Here is a 25,009-nt window from a genome sequence, read left to right as displayed (position 1 = left end):
TCATTATCAGACAGACATCCATCTATCATTATCAGACAGACATCCATCATTATCAGACAGACATCCATCATTATCAGACAGACATCCATCATTATCAGACAGACATCCATCATTATCAGACAGACATCTATCATTATCAGACAGACATCTATCATTATCATCTATCATTATCAGACAGACATCTATCATTATCAGACAGACATCTATCATTATCAGACAGACATCTATCATTATCAGACAGACATCCATCATTATCAGACAGACATCTATCATTATCAGACAGACATCTATCATTATCAGACAGACATCCATCATTATCAGACAGACATCTATCATTATCAGACAGACATCTATCATTATCAGACAGACAGACATCATTATCAGACAGACATCCATCATTATCAGACAGACATCCATCATTATCAGACAGACATCTATCATTATCATACAGACATCTATCATTATCAGACAGACATCATTATCAGACAGACAGACATCATTATCAGACAGACATCCATCATTATCAGACAAACAGACATCATTATCAGACAGACAGACATCATTATCAGACAGACATCCATCATTATCAGACAAACAGACATCATTATCAGACAGACAGACATCATTATCAGACAGACATCCATCATTATCAGACAAACAGACATCATTATCAGACAGACAGACATCATTATCAGACACAGACATCATTATCAGACAGACAGACATCATTATCAGACACAGACATCATTATCAGACAGACAGACATCATTATCAGACATCCATCATTATCAGACAGACATCCATCATTATCAGACAAACAGACATCATTATCAGACAGACAGACATCATTATCAGACAGACAGACATCATTATCAGACAGACAGACATCATTATCAGACACAGACATCATTATCAGACAGACATCCATCATTATCAGACAGAGATCTATCATTATCAGACAGACATCTATCATTATCAGACAGACATCCATCATTATCAGACAGACATCTATCATTATCAGACAGACATCCATCATTATCAGACAGACAGACATCATTATCAGACAGACAGACATCATTATCAGACAGACATCCATCATTATCAGACAGACATCCATCATTATCAGACAGACATCCATCATTATCAGACAGACATCTATCATTATCAGACAGACAGACATCATTATCAGACAGACATCTATCATTATCAGACAGACATCTATTATTATCATCAGACATTATCAGACAGACATCTATCATTATCAGACAGACATCTATCATTATCAGACAGACATCCATCATTATCAGACAGACATCCGTCATTATCAGACAGACATCTATCATTATCAGACAGACATCTATCATTATCAGACAGACATCCATCATCATTATCAGACAGACATCTATCATTATCAGACAGACATCTATCATTATCAGACAGACAGACATCATTATCAGACAGACATCTATCATTATCAGACAGACAGACATCATTATCAGACAGACAGACATCATTATCAGACAGACAGACATCATTATCAGACAGACATCTATTATTATCAGACAGACAGACATCATTATCAGACAGACAGACATCATTATCAGACAGACATCCATCATTATCAGACAGACATCCATCATTATCAGACAGACATCTATCATTATCAGACAGACATCCATCATTATCAGACAGACATCTATCATTATCAGACAGACATCCATCTATCATTATCAGACAGACATCCATCATTATCAGACAGACATCCATCATTATCAGACAGACATCCATCATTATCAGACAGACATCCATCATTATCAGACAGACATCTATCATTATCAGACAGACATCTATTATTATCATCTATCATTATCAGACAGACATCTATCATTATCAGACAGACATCTATCATTATCAGACAGACATCTATCATTATCAGACAGACATCCATCATTATCAGACAGACATCCATCATTATCATACAGACATCTATCATTATCAGACAGACATCTATCATTATCAGACAGACAGACATCATTATCAGACACAGACATCATTATCAGACAGACAGACATCATTATCAGACAGACATCCATCATTATCAGACAAACAGACATCATTATCAGACAGACAGACATCATTATCAGACACAGACATCATTATCAGACAGACAGACATCATTATCAGACACAGACATCATTATCAGACAGACAGACATCATTATCAGACATCCATCATTATCAGACAGACATCCATCATTATCAGACAAACAGACATCATTATCAGACAGACAGACATCATTATCAGACAGACAGACATCATTATCAGACAGACAGACATCATTATCAGACACAGACATCATTATCAGACAGACATCCATCATTATCAGACAGACATCTATCATTATCAGACAGACATCTATCATTATCAGACAGACATCCATCATTATCAGACAGACATCTATCATTATCAGACAGACATCCATCATTATCAGACAGACAGACATCATTATCAGACAGACAGACATCATTATCAGACAGACATCCATCATTATCAGACAGACATCCATCATTATCAGACAGACATCCATCATTATCAGACAGACATCTATCATTATCAGACAGACAGACATCATTATCAGACAGACATCTATCATTATCAGACAGACATCTATTATTATCATCAGACATTATCAGACAGACATCTATCATTATCAGACATACATCCATCATTATCAGACAGACATCCATCATTATCAGACAGACATCTATCATTATCAGACAGACATCTATCATTATCAGACAGACATCTATCATTATCAGACAGACATCTATCATTATCAGACAGACAGACATCATTATCAGACAGACATCTATCATTATCAGACAGACAGACATCATTATCAGACAGACAGACATCATTATCAGACAGACAGACATCATTATCAGACAGACATCTATTATTATCAGACAGACAGACATCATTATCAGACAGACAGACATCATTATCAGACAGACATCTATCATTATCAGACAGACATCTATCATTATCAGACAGACATCTATCATTATCAGACAGACATCCATCATTATCAGACAGACATCCATCATTATCAGACAGACATCCATCATTATCAGACAGACATCTATCATTATCAGACAGACATCCATCATTATCAGACAGACATCTATCATTATCAGACAGACATCCATCTATCATTATCAGACAGACATCCATCATTATCAGACAGACATCCATCATTATCAGACAGACATCCATCATTATCAGACAGACATCCATCATTATCAGACAGACATCTATCATTATCAGACAGACATCTATCATTATCAGACAGACATCCATCATTATCAGACAGACATCTATCATTATTGGACAGACATCCATCATTATCAGACAGACATCTATCATTATCAGACAGACATCTATCATTATTGGACAGACATCCATCATTATCATCTATCATTATCAGACAGACATCTATCATTATCAGACAGACATCATTATCAGACAGACATCTATCATTATCAGACAGACATCATTATCAGACAGACATCCATCATTATCAGACAGACATCCATCATTATCAGACAGACATCCATCATTATCAGACAGACATCTATCATTATCAGACAGACATCCATCATTATCAGACAGACATCCATCATTATCAGACAGACATCTATCATTATCAGACAGACATCCATCATTATCAGACAGACATCCATCATTATCAGACAGACATCCATCATTATCAGACAGACATCTATCATTATCAGACAGACATCTATTATTATCATCTATCATTATCAGACAGACATCTATCATTATCAGACAGACATCCATCATTATCAGACAGACATCCATCATTATCAGACAGACATCCATCATTATCAGACAGACATCTATCATTATCAGACAGACATCTATCATTATCATACAGACATCCATCATTATCAGACAGACATCTATCATTATCAGACAGACATCCATCATTATCAGACAGACATCTATCATTATCAGACAGACATCCATCATTATCAGACAGACATCCATCATTATCAGACAGACATCCATCATTATCAGACAGACATCCATCATTATCAGACAGACATCTATCATTATCAGACAGACATCTATCATTATCAGACAGACATCCATCATTATCAGACAGACATCCATCATTATCAGACAGACATCCATCATTATCAGACAGACATCCATCATTATCAGACAGACATCCATCATTATCAGACAGACATCTATCATTATCAGACAGACATCTATCATTATCAGACAGACATCTATCATTATCAGACAGACAGACATCATTATCAGACAGACATCCATCATTATCAGACAGACATCCATCATTATCAGACAGACAGACATCATTATCAGACAGACATCTATCATTATCAGACAGACATCTATCATTATCAGACAGACAGACATCATTATCAGACAGACATCCATCATTATCAGACAGACATCTATCATTATCAGACAGACATCTATTATTATCATCTATCATTATCAGACAGACATCTATCATTATCAGACAGACATCCATCATTATCAGACAGACATCATTATCAGACAGACAGACATCATTATCAGACAGACATCTATCATTATCATACAGACATCCATCATTATCAGACAGACATCCATCATTATCAGACAGACATCCATCATTATCAGACAGACATCCATCATTATCAGACAGACATCCATCATTATCAGACAGACATCCATCATTATCAGACAGACATCTATCATTATCAGACAGACATCCATCATTATCAGACAGACATCCATCATTATCAGACAGACATCTATCATTATCAGACAGACAGACATCATTATCAGACAGACATCTATCATTATCAGACAGACATCTATCATTATCAGACAGACATCTATCATTATCAGACAGACATCCATCATCATTATCAGACAGACATCTATCATTATCAGACAGACATCTATCATTATCAGACAGACATCTATTATTATCATCTATCATTATCAGACAGACATCTATCATTATCAGACAGACATCCATCATCATTATCAGACAGACATCTATCATTATCAGACAGACATCCATCATTATCAGACAGACATCTATCATTATCAGACAGACATCTATCATTATCAGACAGACATCCATCATTATCATACAGACATCCATCATTATCAGACAGACATCTATCATTATCAGACAGACATCTATCATTATCAGACAGACATCTATTATTATCATCTATCATTATCAGACAGACATCTATCATTATCAGACAGACATCCATCATTATCAGACAGACATCCATCTATCATTATCAGACAGACATCCATCATTATCAGACAGACATCTATCATTATCAGACAGACATCTATCATTATCAGACAGACATCCATCATCATTATCAGACAGACATCTATCATTATCAGACAGACATCTATCATTATCAGACAGACATCTATCATTATCAGACAGACATCTATTATTATCATCTATCATTATCAGACAGACATCTATCATTATCAGACAGACATCCATCATCATTATCAGACAGACATCTATCATTATCAGACAGACATCCATCATTATCAGACAGACATCCATCATTATCAGACAGACATCCATCATTATCAGACAGACATCTATCATTATCAGACAGACATCCATCATTATCAGACAGACATCTATCATTATCAGACAGACAGACATCATTATCAGACAGACATCCATCATTATCAGACAGACATCCATCATTATCAGACAGACATCCATCATTATCAGACAGACATCCATCATTATCAGACAGACATCTATCATTATCAGACAGACATCCATCATTATCAGACAGACATCTATCATTATCAGACAGACATCCATCCATCATTATCAGACAGACATCCATCCATCATTATCAGACAGACATCCATCATTATCAGACAGACATCCATCATTATCAGACAGACATCTATCATTATCAGACAGACATCTATCATTATCAGACAGACATCCATCATTATCAGACAGACATCTATCATTATCAGACAGACATCCATCATTATCAGACAGACATCCATCATTATCAGACAGACATCCATCATTATCAGACAGACATCTATCATTATCAGACAGACAGACATCATTATCAGACAGACATCCATCATTATCAGACAGACATCCATCATTATCAGACAGACATCCATCATTATCAGACAGACATCTATCATTATCAGACAGACATCCATCATTATCAGACAGACATCTATCATTATCAGACAGACATCTATCATTATCAGACAGACAGACATCATTATCAGACAGACATCCATCATTATCAGACAGACATCCATCATTATCAGACAGACAGACATCATTATCAGACAGACATCTATCATTATCAGACAGACATCTATCATTATCAGACAGACAGACATCATTATCAGACAGACATCCATCATTATCAGACAGACATCTATCATTATCAGACAGACATCCATCATTATCAGACAGACATCCATCATTATCAGACAGACATCCATCATTATCAGACAGACATCATTATCAGACAGACAGACATCATTATCAGACAGACATCCATCATTATCAGACAGACATCCATCATTATCAGACAGACATCCATCATTATCAGACAGACATCCATCATTATCAGACAGACATCTATCATTATCAGACAGACATCCATCATCATTATCAGACAGACATCTATCATTATCAGACAGACATCTATCATTATCAGACAGACATCCATCATTATCAGACAGACATCATTATCAGACAGACATCTATCATTATCAGACAGACATCCATCATTATCAGACAGACATCATTATCAGACAGACAGACATCATTATCAGACAGACATCCATCATTATCAGACAGACATCCATCATTATCAGACAGACATCCATCATTATCAGACAGACATCCATCATTATCAGACAGACATCTATCATTATCAGACAGACATCCATCATCATTATCAGACAGACATCTATCATTATCAGACAGACATCTATCATTATCAGACAGACATCCGTCATTATCAGACAGACATCTATCATTATCAGACAGACATCCATCATTATCAGACAGACATCCATCATCATTATCAGACAGACATCTATCATTATCAGACAGACATCCATCATTATCAGACAGACATCTATCATTATCAGACAGACATCTATCATTATCAGACAGACATCCATCATTATCAGACAGACATCTATCATTATCAGACAGACATCTATCATTATCAGACAGACATCTATCATTATCAGACAGACATCTATCATTATCAGACAGACATCTATCATTATCAGACAGACATCCATCATTATCAGACAGACATCCGTCATTATCAGACAGACATCTATCATTATCAGACAGACAGACATCATTATCAGACAGACAGACATCATTATCAGACAGACATCCATCATTATCAGACAGACAGACATCATTATCAGACAGACATCCATCATTATCAGACAGACAGACATCATTATCAGACAGACATCTATCATTATCAGACAGACATCTATCATTATCAGACAGACATCTATCATTATCAGACAGACATCCATCATTATCAGACAGACATCTATCATTATCAGACAGACATCCATCATTATCAGACAGACATCTATCATTATCAGACAGACATCCATCATCATTATCAGACAGACATCTATCATTATCAGACAGACATCCATCATTATCAGACAGACATCTATCATTATCAGACAGACATCCATCATCATTATCAGACAGACATCTATCATTATCAGACAGACATCTATCATTATCAGACAGACATCTATCATTATCAGACAGACATCCATCATCATTATCAGACAGACATCTATCATTATCAGACAGACATCTATCATTATCAGACAGACATCCATCATCATTATCAGACAGACATCTATCATTATCAGACAGACATCTATCATTATCAGACAGACATCCATCATCATTATCAGACAGACATCTATCATTATCAGACAGACATCTATCATTATCAGACAGACATCCATCATCATTATTATCAGACAGACATCCATCATTATCAGACAGACATCTATCATTATCAGACAGACATCCATCATTATCAGACAGACATCTATCATTATCAGACAGACATCCATCATCATTATCAGACAGACATCTATCATTATCAGACAGACATCCATCATTATCAGACAGACATCTATCATTATCAGACAGACATCCATCATCATTATCAGACAGACATCTATCATTATCAGACAGACATCCATCATTATCAGACAGACATCTATCATTATCAGACAGACATCCATCATCATTATCAGACAGACATCCATCATTATCAGACAGACATCTATCATTATCAGACAGACATCTATTATTATCATCTATCATTATCAGACAGACATCTATCATTATCAGACAGACATCATTATCAGACAGACATCTATCATTATCAGACAGACATCCATCATTATCAGACAGACATCATTATCAGACAGACAGACATCATTATCAGACAGACATCCATCATTATCAGACAGACATCCATCATTATCAGACAGACATCCATCATTATCAGACAGACATCCATCATTATCAGACAGACATCTATCATTATCAGACAGACATCCATCATCATTATCAGACAGACATCTATCATTATCAGACAGACATCTATCATTATCAGACAGACATCCGTCATTATCAGACAGACATCTATCATTATCAGACAGACATCCATCATTATCAGACAGACATCCATCATCATTATCAGACAGACATCTATCATTATCAGACAGACATCCATCATTATCAGACAGACATCTATCATTATCAGACAGACATCTATCATTATCAGACAGACATCCATCATTATCAGACAGACATCTATCATTATCAGACAGACATCCATCATTATCAGACAGACATCCGTCATTATCAGACAGACATCTATCATTATCAGACAGACATCCATCATTATCAGACAGACATCCGTCATTATCAGACAGACATCCATCATTATCAGACAGACATCCGTCATTATCAGACAGACATCTATCATTATCAGACAGACAGACATCATTATCAGACAGACAGACATCATTATCAGACAGACATCCATCATTATCAGACAGACAGACATCATTATCAGACAGACATCCATCATTATCAGACAGACAGACATCATTATCAGACAGACATCTATCATTATCAGACAGACATCCATCATTATCAGACAGACATCTATCATTATCAGACAGACATCTATCATTATCAGACAGACATCCATCATTATCAGACAGACATCTATCATTATCAGACAGACATCCATCATTATCAGACAGACATCTATCATTATCAGACAGACATCCATCATCATTATCAGACAGACATCTATCATTATCAGACAGACATCCATCATTATCAGACAGACATCTATCATTATCAGACAGACATCCATCATCATTATCAGACAGACATCTATCATTATCAGACAGACATCTATCATTATCAGACAGACATCCATCATCATTATTATCAGACAGACATCCATCATTATCAGACAGACATCTATCATTATCAGACAGACATCCATCATCATTATCAGACAGACATCTATCATTATCAGACAGACATCCATCATTATCAGACAGACATCTATCATTATCAGACAGACATCCATCATTATCAGACAGACATCTATCATTATCAGACAGACATCTATCATTATCAGACAGACATCTATCATTATCAGACAGACATCCATCATTATCAGACAGACATCTATCATTATCAGACAGACATCTATCATTATCAGACAGACATCCATCATCATTATTATCAGACAGACATCTATCATTATCAGACAGACATCTATCATTATCAGACAGACATCCATCATCATTATCAGACAGACATCTATCATTATCAGACAGACATCCATCATTATCAGACAGACATCTATCATTATCAGACAGACATCCATCATTATCAGACAGACATCTATCATTATCAGACAGACATCTATCATTATCAGACAGACATCCATCTATCATTATCAGACAGACATCCATCATTATCAGACAGACATCTATCATTATCAGACAGACATCTATCATTATCAGACAGACATCTATCATTATCAGACAGACATCCATCATTATCAGACAGACATCCATCATTATCAGACAGACATCCATCATTATCAGACAGACATCTATCATTATCAGACAGACATCTATTATTATCATCTATCATTATCAGACAGACATCTATCATTATCAGACAGACATCCATCATTATTATCAGACAGACATCTATCATTATCAGACAGACATCCATCATCATTATCAGACAGACATCTATCATTATCAGACAGACATCCATCATTATCAGACAGACATCTATCATTATCAGACAGACATCCATCATCATTATCAGACAGACATCTATCATTATCAGACAGACATCCATCATTATCAGACAGACATCCATCATTATCAGACAGACATCCATCATTATCAGACAGACATCCATCATTATCAGACAGACATCCATCATTATCAGACAGACATCCATCATCATTTTCTGCACTAGTATATTATATCTGTACTAGTTGATTGGCTGCAGTATGTCCTATAGAATTCCAATAGGATTCTGATACAGGTGACTAAATCCTATAGGATTGTGATAATCCTATATAAAATCACTAATCCTACAGGTTTGTGAGAATAACATATATAATCACTAATTTTTTGACTAGGGTAAATTGAAGGAGCATGCAATTGACATGCTGACTGTAGGAATGTCCGGACAGAGCTGTTGCCAGAGAATGTAATGTTTATCTCTCTACCATAAGCCGCCGTTTTAGAGAATTTGGCAGTACGTCTAACCGGCCTCACAACCGCAGTCCACGTGTAACCACGCCAGCCCAGGACCTCCACATCCGGCTTCTACACCTGCGGGATCGTTTGAGACCAGCCACCCGGACAGCTGATGAAACTGTCTGCACAAACTGTCAGAAACCGTCTCAGGGAAGCTCATCCGCGTGCTCGTCGTCCTCACCAGGGTCTTGACCTGACTGCAGTTTGGCGTCGTAACCGACTTCAGTGGACAACTGCTCACCTTCGATGGCCACTGGCAGGTTGGAGAAGTGTGCTCTTCACGGATGAATCCCGGTTTCAACTGTACCGGGCAGATGGCAGTCAGCGTGTATGGCGTTGTGTGGGCGGGCGGTTTGCTGATCTCAACGTTGTGAACAGGGTGCCCCATGGTGGCGGTGGGGTTATGGTATGGGCAGGCATAAGCTATGGACAATGAACACAATTGCATTTTAGCGAAACCAATTTGAATGCACAGAGACACTGTGACGAGATCCTGAGGCCCATTGTTGTGCCATTCATCCGCCTCCATCACCTCATGTTTCAGCATGATAATGTAAGCCCCCATGTCACAAGGATCTGGACACAATTCCTGGAAGCTGAAAATGTCCCAGTTCTTCATTGGCCTACATACTTACCAGACATGTCACCCATTGAGCACGTTTGGGATGCTCTGGATTGACGTGTATAACAGCGTGTTCCAGTTCCCGCCAATATCCAGCAACTTCACACAGCCATTGAAGAGGAATGGGACAACATTCCACAGGCCACAATCAACAGCCTGATCAACTCTATGGGAAGGAGCTGTGTCGCGCTGCATGAGGCAAATGGTGGTCCCACCAGATACTGACTGGTTTTCTGATCCACGCACCTACCTTTTTTAAAGGGATCTGTGACCAACAGATTAATATCTGTATTCCCAGTCATGTGAAATCCATAGAATAGGGCCTACTTAATTTATTTAAATTGACTGATTTCCTTATATGAACTGTAACTCAGTAAAATCTTTGAAATTGTTTATATTTTTGGTTTACTTGCTACCACACACACACGTCTGTCCTCCAAGACTGAGGGAAGATACCCCACTCCCTGGCCACTAGCCATCTGTCATGACTCTCCTGACAGTGGATCAAAGGACCCATCAGCTAGGCAACTGCTTGAAGATATCCAGACCCCCTCTCTCCCACAGAAGAGGGGCTGAGCCGGTCTTGACACCTTAACACTGGGGAAGGGGGGCTGAGCCGGTCTTGACACCTTAACACTGGGGAAGGGGGGCTGAGCCGGTCTTGACACCTTAACACTGGGGAAGGGGGGCTGAGCCGGTCTTGACACCTTAACACTGGGGAAGGGGGGCTGAGCCGGTCTTGACACCTTAACACTGGGGAAGGGGGGCTGAGCCGGTCTTGACACCTTAACACTGGGGAAGGGGGGCTGAGCCGGTCTTGACACCTTAACACTGGGGAAGGGGGGCTGAGCTGGTCTTGACACCTTAACACTGGGGAAGGGGGGCTGAGCCGGTCTTGACACCTTAACACTGGGGAAGGGGGGCTGAGCCGGTCTTGACACCTTAACACTGGGTCCTAAATTTAAGCAGGAGAGAAACTTTCTCTCTCTGCCTTTCAGTATCCACCAAAGGAATGTCTACGTCTAGAGAGAGTGGCCTGCCTAAACACTAACGTCAAAAGATTGGACATTGGAACATTTTTTCTGACATCCAAATGTTTGGAAAGGTCAGTAGGGATCTAAAGAATAATCATGTCATATTGTTTATTATTTAGTGATGTCATTAAGAATGGTATCAAGAAATAACTAACTCGGAAAATGTACATATTCTACTTCTCAAGTTTACATCTAAATGTCGTATAAAATATATGATTAAGTATGAGAGTATTTTGGTTAAGATAGCAATGTGATTTTAGCCTTCTAATGAGTTAATTGTTTTCTCATTAGAACATTTGCCCAGTCAGTAACCACGCCCAAGTGAGCACAGACATTGTGTCGGCATGAATTTAGCAGACGCTCTTATCCAAAGCGACTTAAAGGAGCAATTTGGGTTAAGTGCCTTGCTCAAGGGAACCGACAGATTTTTCCCTTAGTCGGCTCATGGATTCAAACCAGCGTACCGGCCCAACGGTAAAACGGCAAAAATGCCTCAGCGTAAGATAGAGAACTAAATATCCCTCCCTGTCTGTCAGTCTGAGGGGAGAATCCTCCCCATCTCCCCTGTCTGTCTGTCAGTCTGAGGGGAGAATCCTCCCCATCTCCCCTGTCTGTCTGTCAGTCTGAGGGGAGAATCCTCCCCATCTCCCCTGTCTGTCTGTCAGTCTGAGGGGAGAATCCTCCCCATCTCCCCTGTCTGTCTGTCAGTCTGAGGGGAGAATCCTCCCCATCTCCCCTGTCTGTCTGTCAGTCTGAGGGGAGAATCCTCCCCATCTCCCCTGTCTGTCTGTCAGTCTGAGGGGAGAATCCTCCCCATCTCCCCTGTCTGTCTGTCTGTCAGTCTGAGGGGAGAATCCTCCTCATCTCCCCTGTCTGTCTGTCAGTCTGAGGGGAGAATCCTCCCCATCTCCCCTGTCTGTCTGTCTGTCTGAGGGGAGAATCCTCCCCATCTCCCCTGTCTGTCTGTCAGTCTGAGGGGAGAATCCTCCCCATCTCCCCTGTCTGTCTGTCAGTCTGAGGGGAGAATCCTCCCCATCTCCCCTGTCTGTCTGTCTGTCAGTCTGAGGGGAGAATCCTCCCCATCTCCCCTGTCTGTCTGTCTGTCTGAGGGGAGAATCCTCCCCATCTCCCCTGTCTGTCTGTCAGTCTGAGGGGAGAATCCTCCCCATCTCCCCTGTCTGTCTGTCTGAGGGGAGAATCCTCCCCATCTCCCCTGTCTGTCTGTCAGTCTGAGGGGAGAATCCTCCCCATCTCCCCTGTCTGTCTGTCAGTCTGAGGGGAGAATCCTCCCCATCTCCCCTGTCTGTCTGTCTGTCAGTCTGAGGGGAGAATCCTCCCCATCTCCCCTGTCTGTCTGTCTGTCTGAGGGGAGAATCCTCCCCATCTCCCCTGTCTGTCTGTCAGTCTGAGGGGAGAATCCTCCCCATCTCCCCTGTCTGTCTGTCTGAGGGGAGAATCCTCCCCATCTCCCCTGTCTGTCAGTCTGAGGGGAGAATCCTCCCCATCTCCCCTGTCTGTCTGTCTGTCTGTCTGAGGGGAGAATCCTCCCCATCTCCCCTGTCTGTCTGTCAGTCTGAGGGGAGAATCCTCCCCATCTCCCCTGTCTGTCTGTCTGTCTGAGGGGAGAATCCTCCCCATCTCCCCTGTCTGTCTGTCTGTCAGTCTGAGGGGAGCATCCTCCCCATCTCCCCTGTCTGTCTGTCAGTCTGAGGGGAGAATCCTCCCCATCTCCCCTGTCTGTCTGTCTGTCAGGCTGAGGGGAGAATCCTCCCCATCTCCCCTGTCTGTCTGTCAGTCTGAGGGGAGAATCCTGCCCATCTCCCCTGTCTGTCTGTCAGTCTGAGGGGAGAATCCTCCCCATCTCCCCTGTCTGTCTGTGTCTGTCTGAGGGGAGAATCCTCCCCATCTCCCCTGTCTGTCTGTCAGTGTGAGGGGAGAATCCTCCCCATCTCCCCTGTCTGTCTGTCAGTCTGAGGGGAGAATCCTCCCCATCTCCCCTGTCTGTCTGTCTGAGGGGAGAATCCTCCCCATCTCCCCTGTCTGTCTGTGTCTGTCTGAGGGGAGAATCCTCCCCATCTCCCCTGTCTGTCTGTCAGTGTGAGGGGAGAATCCTCCCCATCTCCCCTGTCTGTCTGTCAGTCTGAGGGGAGAATCCTCCCAATCTCCCCTGTCTGTCTGTCTGTCAGTCTGAGGGGAGAATCCTCCCCATCTCCCCTGTCTGTCTGTCTGTCAGTCTGAGGGGAGAATCCTCCCCATCTCCCCTGTCTGTCTGTCAGTCTGAGGGGAGAATCCTCCCCATCTCCCCTGTCTGTCTGTCTGTCAGTCTGAGGGGAGAATCCTCCCCATCTCCCCTGTCTGTCTGTCTGAGGGGAGAATCCTCCCCATCTCCCCTGTCTGTCTGTCAGTCTGAGGGGAGAATCCTCCCCATCTCCCCTGTCTGTCTGTCAGTCTGAGGGGAGAATCCTCCCCATCTCCCCTGTCTGTCTGTCAGTCTGAGGGGAGAATCCTCCCCATCTCCCCTGTCTGTCTGTCTGTCTGAGGGGAGAATCCTCCCCATCTCCACAGAGCAGAACAGAGCAGAGCAGAGCAGAGCAGCCATGCTACTAGCTATAGCAGAGTCATTACTAGGCAATGTGAGAGGATTTAGAAGGGCTGCGTCCCAAACGCCACCCTATTCCCTATATAGTGCACTACTTTAGACCAGAGAATGGCACCCTATTCCCTATATAGTGCACTACTTTACACCAGAGAATGGTACCCTATTCCCTATATAGTGCACTACTTTAGACCAGAGAATGGCACCCTATTCCCTATATAGTGCACTACTTTAGACCAGAGAATGGTACCCTATTCCCTATATAGTGCACTACTTTAGACCAGAGAATGGTACCCTATTCCCTATATAGTGCACTACTTTAGACTAGAGAATGGCACCCTATTCCCTATATAGTGCACTACTTTAGACTAGAGAATGGCACCCTATTCCCTATATAGTGCACTACTTTAGACCAGAGAATGGTACCCTATTCCCTATATAGTGCACTACTTTAGACCAGATAATGGCACCCTATTCCCTATATAGTGCACTACTTTAGACCAGAGAATGGTACCCTATTCCCTATATAGTGCACTACTTTAGACCAGAGAATGGTACCCTATTCCCTATATAGTGCACTACTTTAGACCAGAGAATGGTACCCTATTCCCTATATAGTGCACTACTTTAGACCAGAGAATGGCACCCTATTCCCTATATAGTGCACTACTTTAGACCAGAGAATGGCACCCTATTCCCTATATAGTGCACTACTTTAGACCAGAGAATGGCACCCTATTCCCTATATAGTGCACTACTTTAGACCAGAGAATGGCACCCTATTCCCTATATAGTGCACTACTTTAGACCAGAGAATGGCACCCTATTCCCTATATAGTGCACTACTTTAGACCAGAGAATGGCACCCTATTCCCTATATAGTGCACTACTTTAGACCAGAGAATGGCACCCTATTCCCTATATAGTGCACTACTTTAGACCAGAGAATGGCACCCTATTCCCTATATAGTGCACTACTTTAGACCAGAGAATGGCACCCTATTCCCTATATAGTGCACTACTTTAGACCAGAGAATGGCACCCTATTCCCTATATAGTGCACTACTTTAGACCAGAGAATGGCACCCTATTCCCTATATAGTGCACTACTTTAGACCAGAGAATGGCACCCTATTCCCTATATAGTGCACTACTTTAGACCAGAGAATGGCACCCTATTCCCTATATAGTGCACTACTTTAGACCAGAGAATGGCACCCTATTCCCTATATAGTGCACTCCTTTAGACCAGAGAATGGTACCCTATTCCCTATATAGTGCACTACTTTAGACCAGAGAATGGCACCCTATTCCCTATATAGTGCACTACTTTAGACCAGAGAATGGCACCCTATTCCCTATATAGTGCACTACTTTAGACCAGAGAATGGCACCCTATTCCCTATATAGTGCACTACTTTAGACCAGAGAATGGCACCCTATTCCCTATATAGTGCACTACTTTAGACCAGAGAATGGCACCCTATTCCCTATGTAGTGCACTACTTTAGACCAGAGAATGGCACCCTATTCCCTATATAGTGCACTACTTTAGACCAGAGAATGGCACTCTATTCCCTATGTAGTGCACTACTTTAGACCAGAGAATGGCACCCTATTCCCTATATAGTGCACTACTTTAGACCAGAGAATGGCACCCTATTCCCTATATAGTGCACTACTTTAGACCAGAGAATGGCACCCTATTCCCTATATAGTGCACTACTTTAGACCAGAGAATGGCACCCTATTCCCTATATAGTGCACTACTTTAGACCAGAGAATGGCACCCTATTCCCTATATAGTGCACTACTTTAGACCAGAGAATGGTACCCTATTCCCTATATAGTGCACTACTTTAGACCAGAGAATGGCACCCTATTCCCTATATAGTGCACTACTTTAGACCAGAGAATGGCACCCTATTCCCTATATAGTGCACTACTTTAGACCAGAGAATGGCACCCTATTCCCTATATAGTGCACTACTTTAGACCAGAGAATGGTACCCTATTCCCTATATAGTGCACTACTTTAGACCAGAGAATGGTACCTTATTCCCTATATAGTGCACTACTTTAGACCAGAGAATGGCACCCTATTCCCTATATAGTGCACTACTTTAGACCAGAGAATGGCACCCTATTCCCTATATAGTGCACTACTTTAGACCAGAGAATGGCACCCTATTCCCTATATAGTGCACTACTTTAGACCAGAGAATGGCACCCTATTCCCTATATAGTGTACTACTTTAGACCAGAGAATGGTACCCTATTCCCTATATAGTGCACTACTTTAGACCAGAGAATGGCACCCTACTCCCTATATAGTGCACTACTTTAGAGCAGGGCCCATAGTTTATCCCTGTGGTTGTGTCCTTCAGACAGGTGAGATCCACATGTCTGTCCTGGCATGGTGTCAGCAGCAGTTAGAGGCGTTCGCTCTACATCCTCCTTTAAAAAGGGATCCCCCTCTGGATCGGCTGCTGGGAACAGGGACAGACATGACCCTAGGGGCACTGGATCGGCTGCTGGAAACAGGGACAGACATGACCCTAGGGGCACTGGATCGGCTGCTGGAAACAGGGACAGACATGACCCTAGGGGCACTGGATCGGCTGCTGGAAACAGGGACAGACATGACCCTAGGGGCACTGGATCGGCTGCTGGGAACAGGGACAGACATGACCCTAGGGGCACTGGATCGGCTGCTGGAAACAGGGACAGAGATGACCCTAGGGGCACTGGATCGGCTGCTGGAAACAGGGACAGACATGACCCTAGGGGCTCTGGATCGGCTGCTGGAAACAGGGACAGACACGACCCTAGGGGCAGCAAGGTGTGTGTGTGTATACTAACCTAGGGGTAGAGAGGTGAGTTGGTTAGCAGCCATACTGAGCTCGTTGAGGCTGCGGAGCTTTAACCCCTGACCCCATACTAACCTAGGGGTAGAGAGGTGAGTTGGTTAGCAGCCATACTGAGCTCGTTGAGGCTGCGGAGCTGGCAGAGCTGTCTGGGGAAGCTGGTCAGGTTGTTCCTGTCAGCAGTGAGACACTGGAGAGACAGACACTGGTGCAGCCGCTCTGGAAGACACACCAACACATTTCTACTGACATCCAGGGTCTCTAGGTCACAGAGGGCTCCAATCTCTGAGAGAGAGAGAGAAAGAGAGACAGAGACAGAGACAGAGACAGAGACAGAGAGAGAGAGAGAGAGAGAGACAGAGAGAGAGAGAGACACAGAGAGACAGAGGGAGATGGAGGGAGATGGAGAGAGAGAGAGATGGAGAGAGCAAGAGAGAGAGAGAGAGAGAGAGAGAGTCAGTCAATGACTTATAGGGTATGCGTACCCCATTAAGCCCACCTCAGTCTTTGGATAAAAAAGAAGAAAATTCTGCTGTTGAATGTTTCAACTAATTCATCTGGTTGTTATATCATAACAGTTTTTTATTCTAAGCCAATCAGATGTTTTATTATAAAGTTATTGACAGTTCTGTGTTAGTTCCCACTGTGTGTTAATTCCCACTAGTGGCCAATTTCAAAGTTGCAACAAAAAAAAAAAGGTGTCGAGGCGACCCTCAGATAAACACATGTATTACTGTTAGTACCTTCTCAGATAAACACATGTATTACTGTTAGTACCTTCTCAGATAAACACATGTATTACTGTTAGTACCTTCTCAGATAAACACATGTATTACTGTTAGTACCTTCTCAGATAAACACATGTATTACTGTTAGTACCTTCTCAGATAAACACATGTATTACTGTTAGTACCTTCTCAGATAAACACATGTATTACTGTTAGTACCTTCTCAGATAAGTGATCATAAAATTGTAAAATTAATGTGCTGATATATACACATGATAGCATATTTCATTTATTACTATTTATTGCCAATTGAAAATATGGTGTTATCCTGCTGGCAGTATCTCCCATCTCCCCCCTCCCTCTGTCTCTGCACAACAAAGCGCCTATGCAAAGCTCTCACTCTGTCACCCAGAACCTTCTTCCAGTGTCTACCTGCCAGCTGGAAACCTTCTTCCAGTGTCTACCTGCCAGCTGGAAACCTTCTTCCAGTGTCTACCTGCCAGCTGGAAACCTTCTTCCAGTGTCTACCTGCCAGCTGGAAACCTTCTTCCAGTGTCTACCTGCCAGCTGGAAACCTTCTTCCAGTGTCTACCTGCCAGCTGGAAACGTTCTTCCAGTGTCTACCTGCCAGCTGGAAACCTTCTTCCAGTGTCTACCTGCCAGCTGGAATCCTTTACCAGTGTCTACCTGCCAGTGGAATCCTTCTTCCAGTGTCTACCTGCCAGCTGGAAACCTTCTTCCAGTGTCTACCTGCCAGCTGGAAACCTTCTTCCAGTGTCTACCTGCCAGCTGGAAACCTTCTTCCAGTGCCTACCTGCCAGCTGGAAACCTTCTTCCAGTGTCTACCTGCCAGCTGGAAACCTTCTTCCAGTGTCTACCTGACAGCTGGAATCCTTTACCAGTGTCTACCTGCCAGCTGGAATCCTTTACCAGTGTGTGTCAGCTACCTGCCAGTGGAATCCTTTACCAGTGTGTGTCAGCTACCTGCCAGTGGAATCCTTTACCAGTGTGTGTCAGCTACCTGCCAGTGGAATCCTTTACCAGTGTGTGTCAGCTACCTGCCAGTGGAATCCTTTACCAGTGTGTGTCAGCTACCTGCCAGTGGAATCCTTTACCAGTGTCTACCTGCCAGTGGAATCCTTTACCAGTGTCTACCTGCCAGTGGAATCCATTACCAGTGTCTACCTGCCAGTGGAATCCTTTACCAGTGTCTACCTGCCAGTGGAATCCTTTACCAGTGTGTGTCAGCTACCTGCCAGTGGAATCCTTTACCAGTGTGTGTCAGCTACCTGCCAGTGGAATCCTTTACCAGTGTGTGTCAGCTACCTGCCAGTGGAATCCTTTACCAGTGTCTACCTGCCAGTGGAATCCTTTACCAGTGTCTACCTGCCAGTGGAATCCTTTACCAGTGTGTGCCAGCTACCTGCCAGTGGAATCCTTTACCAGTGTGTGTCAGCTACCTGCCAGTGGAATCCTTTACCAGTGTGTGTCAGCTACCTGCCAGTGGAATCCTTTACCAGTGTCTACCTGCCAGTGGAATCCTTTACCAGTGTCTACCTGCCAGTGGAATCCTTTCCCAGTGTGTGCCAGCTACCTGCCAGTGGAATCCTTTACCAGTGTCTACCTGCCAGTGGAATCCTTTACCAGTGTGTGTCAGCTACCTGCCAGTGGAATCCTTTACCAGTGTGTGTCAGCTACCTGCCAGTGGAATCCTTTACCAGTGTGTGCCAGCTACCTGCCAGTGGAATCCTTTCCCAGTGTGTGTCAGCTACCTGCCAGTGGAATCCTTTACCAGTGTGTGCCAGCTACCTGCCAGTGGAATCCTTTCCCAGTGTGTGCCAGCTACCTGCCAGTGGAATCCTTTACCAGTGTGTGCCTGCCAGTGGAATCCTTTACCAGTGTCTACCTGCCAGTGGAATCCTTTACCAGTGTGTGTCAGCTACCTGCCAGTGGAATCCTTTCCCAGTGTGTGTCAGCTACCTGCCAGTGGAATCCTTTCCCAGTGTGTGCCAGCTACCTGCCAGTGGAATCCTTTACCAGTGTCTACCTGCCAGTGGAATCCTTTACCAGTGTGTGTCAGCTACCTGCCAGTGGAATCCTTTCCCAGTGTGTGCCAGCTACCTGCCAGTGGAATCCTTTACCAGTGTCTACCTGCCAGTGGAATCCTTTACCAGTGTGTGCCTGCCAGTGGAATCCTTTACCAGTGTCTACCTGCCAGTGGAATCCTTTACCAGTGTGTGTCAGCTACCTGCCAGTGGAATCCTTTACCAGTGTGTGTCAGCTACCTGCCAGTGGAATCCTTTACCAGTGTGTGTCAGCTACCTGCCAGTGGAATCCTTTACCAGTGTGTGTCAGCTACCTGCCAGTGGAATCCTTTACCAGTGTGTGTCAGCTACCTGCCAGTGGAATCCTTTACCAGTGTGTGTCAGCTACCTGCCAGTGGAATCCTTTACCAGTGTGTGTCAGCTACCTGCCAGTGGAATCCTTTACCAGTGTCTACCTGCCAGTGGAATCCTTTACCAGTGTGTGCCAGCTACCTGCCAGTGGAATCCTTTACCAGTGTCTACCTGCCAGTGGAATCCTTTACCAGTGTCTACCTGCCAGTGGAATCCTTTACCAGTGTGTGTCAGCTACCTGCCAGTGGAATCCTTTACCAGTGTGTGTCAGCTACCTGCCAGTGGAATCCTTTCCCAGTGTGTGCCAGCTACCTGCCAGTGGAATCCTTTACCAGTGTCTACCTGCCAGTGGAATCCTTTACCAGTGTGTGCCTGCCAGTGGAATCCTTTACCAGTGTGTGTCAGCTACCTGCCAGTGGAATCCTTTACCAGTGTGTGTCAGCTACCTGCCAGTGGAATCCTTTACCAGTGTGTGTCAGCTACCTGCCAGTGGAATCCTTTACCAGTGTGTGCCAGCTACCTGCCAGTGGAATCCTTTACCAGTGTGTGTCAGCTACCTGCCAGTGGAATCCTTTACCAGTGTGTGTCAGCTACCTGCCAGTGGAATCCTTTACCAGTGTGTGTCAGCTACCTGCCAGTGGAATCCTTTACCAGTGTGTGTCAGCTACCTGCCAGTGGAATCCTTTACCAGTGTGTGTCAGCTACCTGCCAGTGGAATCCTTTACCAGTGTGTGTCAGCTACCTGCCAGTGGAATCCTTTACCAGTGTCTACCTGCCAGTGGAATCCTTTACCAGTGTCTACCTGCCAGTGGAATCCTTTACCAGTGTCTACCTGCCAGTGGAATCCTTTACCAGTGTCTACCTGCCAGTGGAATCCTTTACCAGTGTGTGTCAGCTACCTGCCAGTGGAATCCTTTACCAGTGTGTGTCAGCTACCTGCCAGTGGAATCCTTTACCAGTGTGTGTCAGCTACCTGCCAGTGGAATCCTTTACCAGTGTCTACCTGCCAGTGGAATCCTTTACCAGTGTCTACCTGCCAGTGGAATCCTTTACCAGTGTGTGTCAGCTACCTGCCAGTGGAATCCTTTACCAGTGTGTGTCAGCTACCTGCCAGTGGAATCCTTTACCAGTGTGTGTCAGCTACCTGCCAGTGGAATCCTTTACCAGTGTGTGTCAGCTACCTGCCAGTGGAATCCTTTACCAGTGTGTGCCAGCTACCTGCCAGTGGAATCCTTTCCCAGTGTGTGCCAGCTACCTGCCAGTGGAATCCTTTACCAGTGTGTGTCAGCTACCTGCCAGTGGAATCCTTTACCAGTGTCTACCTGCCAGTGGAATCCTTTACCAGTGTCTACCTGCCAGTGGAATCCTTTACCAGTGTCTACCTGCCAGTGGAATCCTTTACCAGTGTGTGTCAGCTACCTGCCAGTGGAATCCTTTACCAGTGTGTGCCAGCTACCTGCCAGTGGAATCCTTTACCAGTGTGTGTCAGCTACCTGCCAGTGGAATCCTTTCCCAGTGTGTGCCAGCTACCTGCCAGTGGAATCCTTTACCAGTGTGTGTCAGCTACCTGCCAGTGGAATCCTTTACCAGTGTCTACCTGCCAGTGGAATCCTTTACCAGTGTCTACCTGCCAGTGGAATCCTTTACCAGTGTCTACCTGCCAGTGGAATCCTTTACCAGTGTGTGTCAGCTACCTGCCAGTGGAATCCTTTACCAGTGTGTGTCAGCTACCTGCCAGTGGAATCCTTTACCAGTGTGTGTCAGCTACCTGCCAGTGGAATCCTTTACCAGTGTGTGTCAGCTACCTGCCAGTGGAATCCTTTACCAGTGTGTGTCAGCTACCTGCCAGTGGAATCCTTTACCAGTGTGTGCCAACTACCTGCCAGTGGAATCCTTTCCCAGTGTGTGCCAGCTACCTGCCAGTGGAATCCTTTCCCAGTGTGTGCCAGCTACCTGCCAGTGGAATCCTTTCCCAGTGTGTGCCAGCTACCTGCCAGTGGAATCCTTTACCAGTGTGTGTCAGCTACCTGCCAGTGGAATCCTTTACCAGTGTCTACCTGCCAGTGGAATCCTTTACCAGTGTGTGCCAGCTACCTGCCAGTGGAATCCTTTCCCAGTGTGTGTCAGCTACCTGCCAGTGGAATCCTTTCCCAGTGTGTGCCAGCTACCTGCCCCTCCGAAACATAGGCTACTGTAGCCTCCTGACGTTACAAGTGTGATTCAGAAATTAGGGAGAGAGATGTTTAATGAGAGAATGGGTTAATGCTAGTTAAGGATACTATAGTTATGTTTCACATTGGATTTATTAAATTCAAAAAGGTAAGAAGTGTTTGTAATTTAATGTTGGTGCCGCTCTGCACACCAGTTTGCAGCCAGCCAGCTCTGGTCCAACGTTAAATCAAATCACATTTTATTTGTCAGATGCTTCTTAAACCCTAACTTGCTCCAGTATGGCGCCATATTAAAAATGGTCAAAGACTCCAACCACCCGAGTCATAGACTGTTCTCTCTGCTACCGCCCGGCAAGCGGTACCGGAGCACCAAGTCTAGGTCCAAAAGGCTCCTTAACAGCTTCTACCCCCAAGCCATAAGACTGCTGAACAGTTGGTTGTTGTCCAGTCTTACCTGGAGGTAGGTATTTCAGCTGGTTGTTGGCCAGTCTTACCTGGAGGCAGGTATTTCAGCTGGTTGTTGGCCAGTCTTACCTGGAGGCAGGTATTTCAGCTGGTTGTTGGCCAGTCTTACCTGGAGGCAGGTATTTCAGCTGGTTGTTGGCCAGTCTTACCTGGAGGCAGGTATTTCAGCTGGTTGTTGGCCAGTCTTACCTGGAGGTAGGTATTTCAGCTGGTTGTTGGCCAGTCTTACCTGGAGGCAGGTATTTCAGCTGGTTGTTGGCCAGTCTTACCTGGAGGCAGGTATTTCAGCTGGTTGTTGGCCAGTCTTACCTGGAGGCAGGTATTTCAGCTGGTTGTTGGCCAGTCTTACCTGGAGGCAGGTATTTCAGCTGGTTGTTGGCCAGTCTTACCTGGAGGTAGGTATTTCAGCTGGTTGTTGGCCAGTCTTACCTGGAGGCAGGTATTTCAGCTGGTTGTTGGCCAGTCTTACCTGGAGGCAGGTATTTAAGTTGGTTGTTGGCCAGTCTTACCTGGAGGCAGGTATTTCAGCTGGTTGTTGGCCAGTCTTACCTGGAGGCAGGTATTTCAGCTGGTTGTTGGCCAGTCTTACCTGGAGGCAGGTATTTCAGCTGGTTGTTGGCCAGTCTTACCTGGAGGCAGGTATTTCAGCTGGTTGTTGGCCAGTCTTACCTGGAGGCAGGTATTTCAGCTGGTTGTTGGCCAGTCTTACCTGGAGGCAGGTATTTCAGCTGGTTGTTGGCCAGTCTTACCTGGAGGCAGGTATTTCAGCTGGTTGTTGGCCAGTCTTACCTGGAGGCAGGTATTTCAGCTGGTTGTTGGCCAGTCTTACCTGGAGGCAGGTATTTCAGCTGGTTGTTGGCCAGTCTTACCTGGAGGCAGGTATTTCAGCTGGTTGTTGGCCAGTCTTACCTGGAGGCAGGTATTTCAGCTGGTTGTTGGCCAGTCTTACCTGGAGGCAGGTATTCCAGCTGGTTGTTGGCCAGTCTTACCTGGAGGCAGGTATTTCAGCTGGTTGTTGGCCAGTCTTACCTGGAGGTAGGTATTTCAGCTGGTTGTTGGCCAGTCTTACCTGGAGGCAGGTATTTCAGCTGGTTGTTGGCCAGTCTTACCTGGAGGCAGGTATTTCAGCTGGTTGTTGGCCAGTCTTACCTGGAGGCAGGTATTTCAG

The 25,009-nt window shown here is 43.7% G+C and overlaps 1 protein-coding gene across 1 annotated transcript in view; it reads right to left on the bottom strand.

Moving 5' to 3' along the window:
* lrrc28 (leucine rich repeat containing 28) overlaps window positions 1-25,009 on the bottom strand; it is a gene marked incomplete at its 3' end in the record, with an annotated part of 44,398 nt that overhangs the window by 10,155 nt on the left and 9,234 nt on the right. The window contains 1 exon segment of the mRNA XM_084194349.1: window positions 18,160-18,366. Coding sequence (XP_084050475.1) covers window positions 18,160-18,366 — 207 coding nt within the window.

This window comes from Coregonus lavaretus, assembly GCF_964263955.1.
Source record: "Coregonus lavaretus genome assembly, contig: HAP1_SCAFFOLD_1424, whole genome shotgun sequence".
In the NCBI taxonomy this organism is placed as follows: Eukaryota; Metazoa; Chordata; class Actinopteri; order Salmoniformes; family Salmonidae; genus Coregonus; species Coregonus lavaretus.
This window is presented reverse-complemented; position numbering and strand designations above follow the sequence as displayed.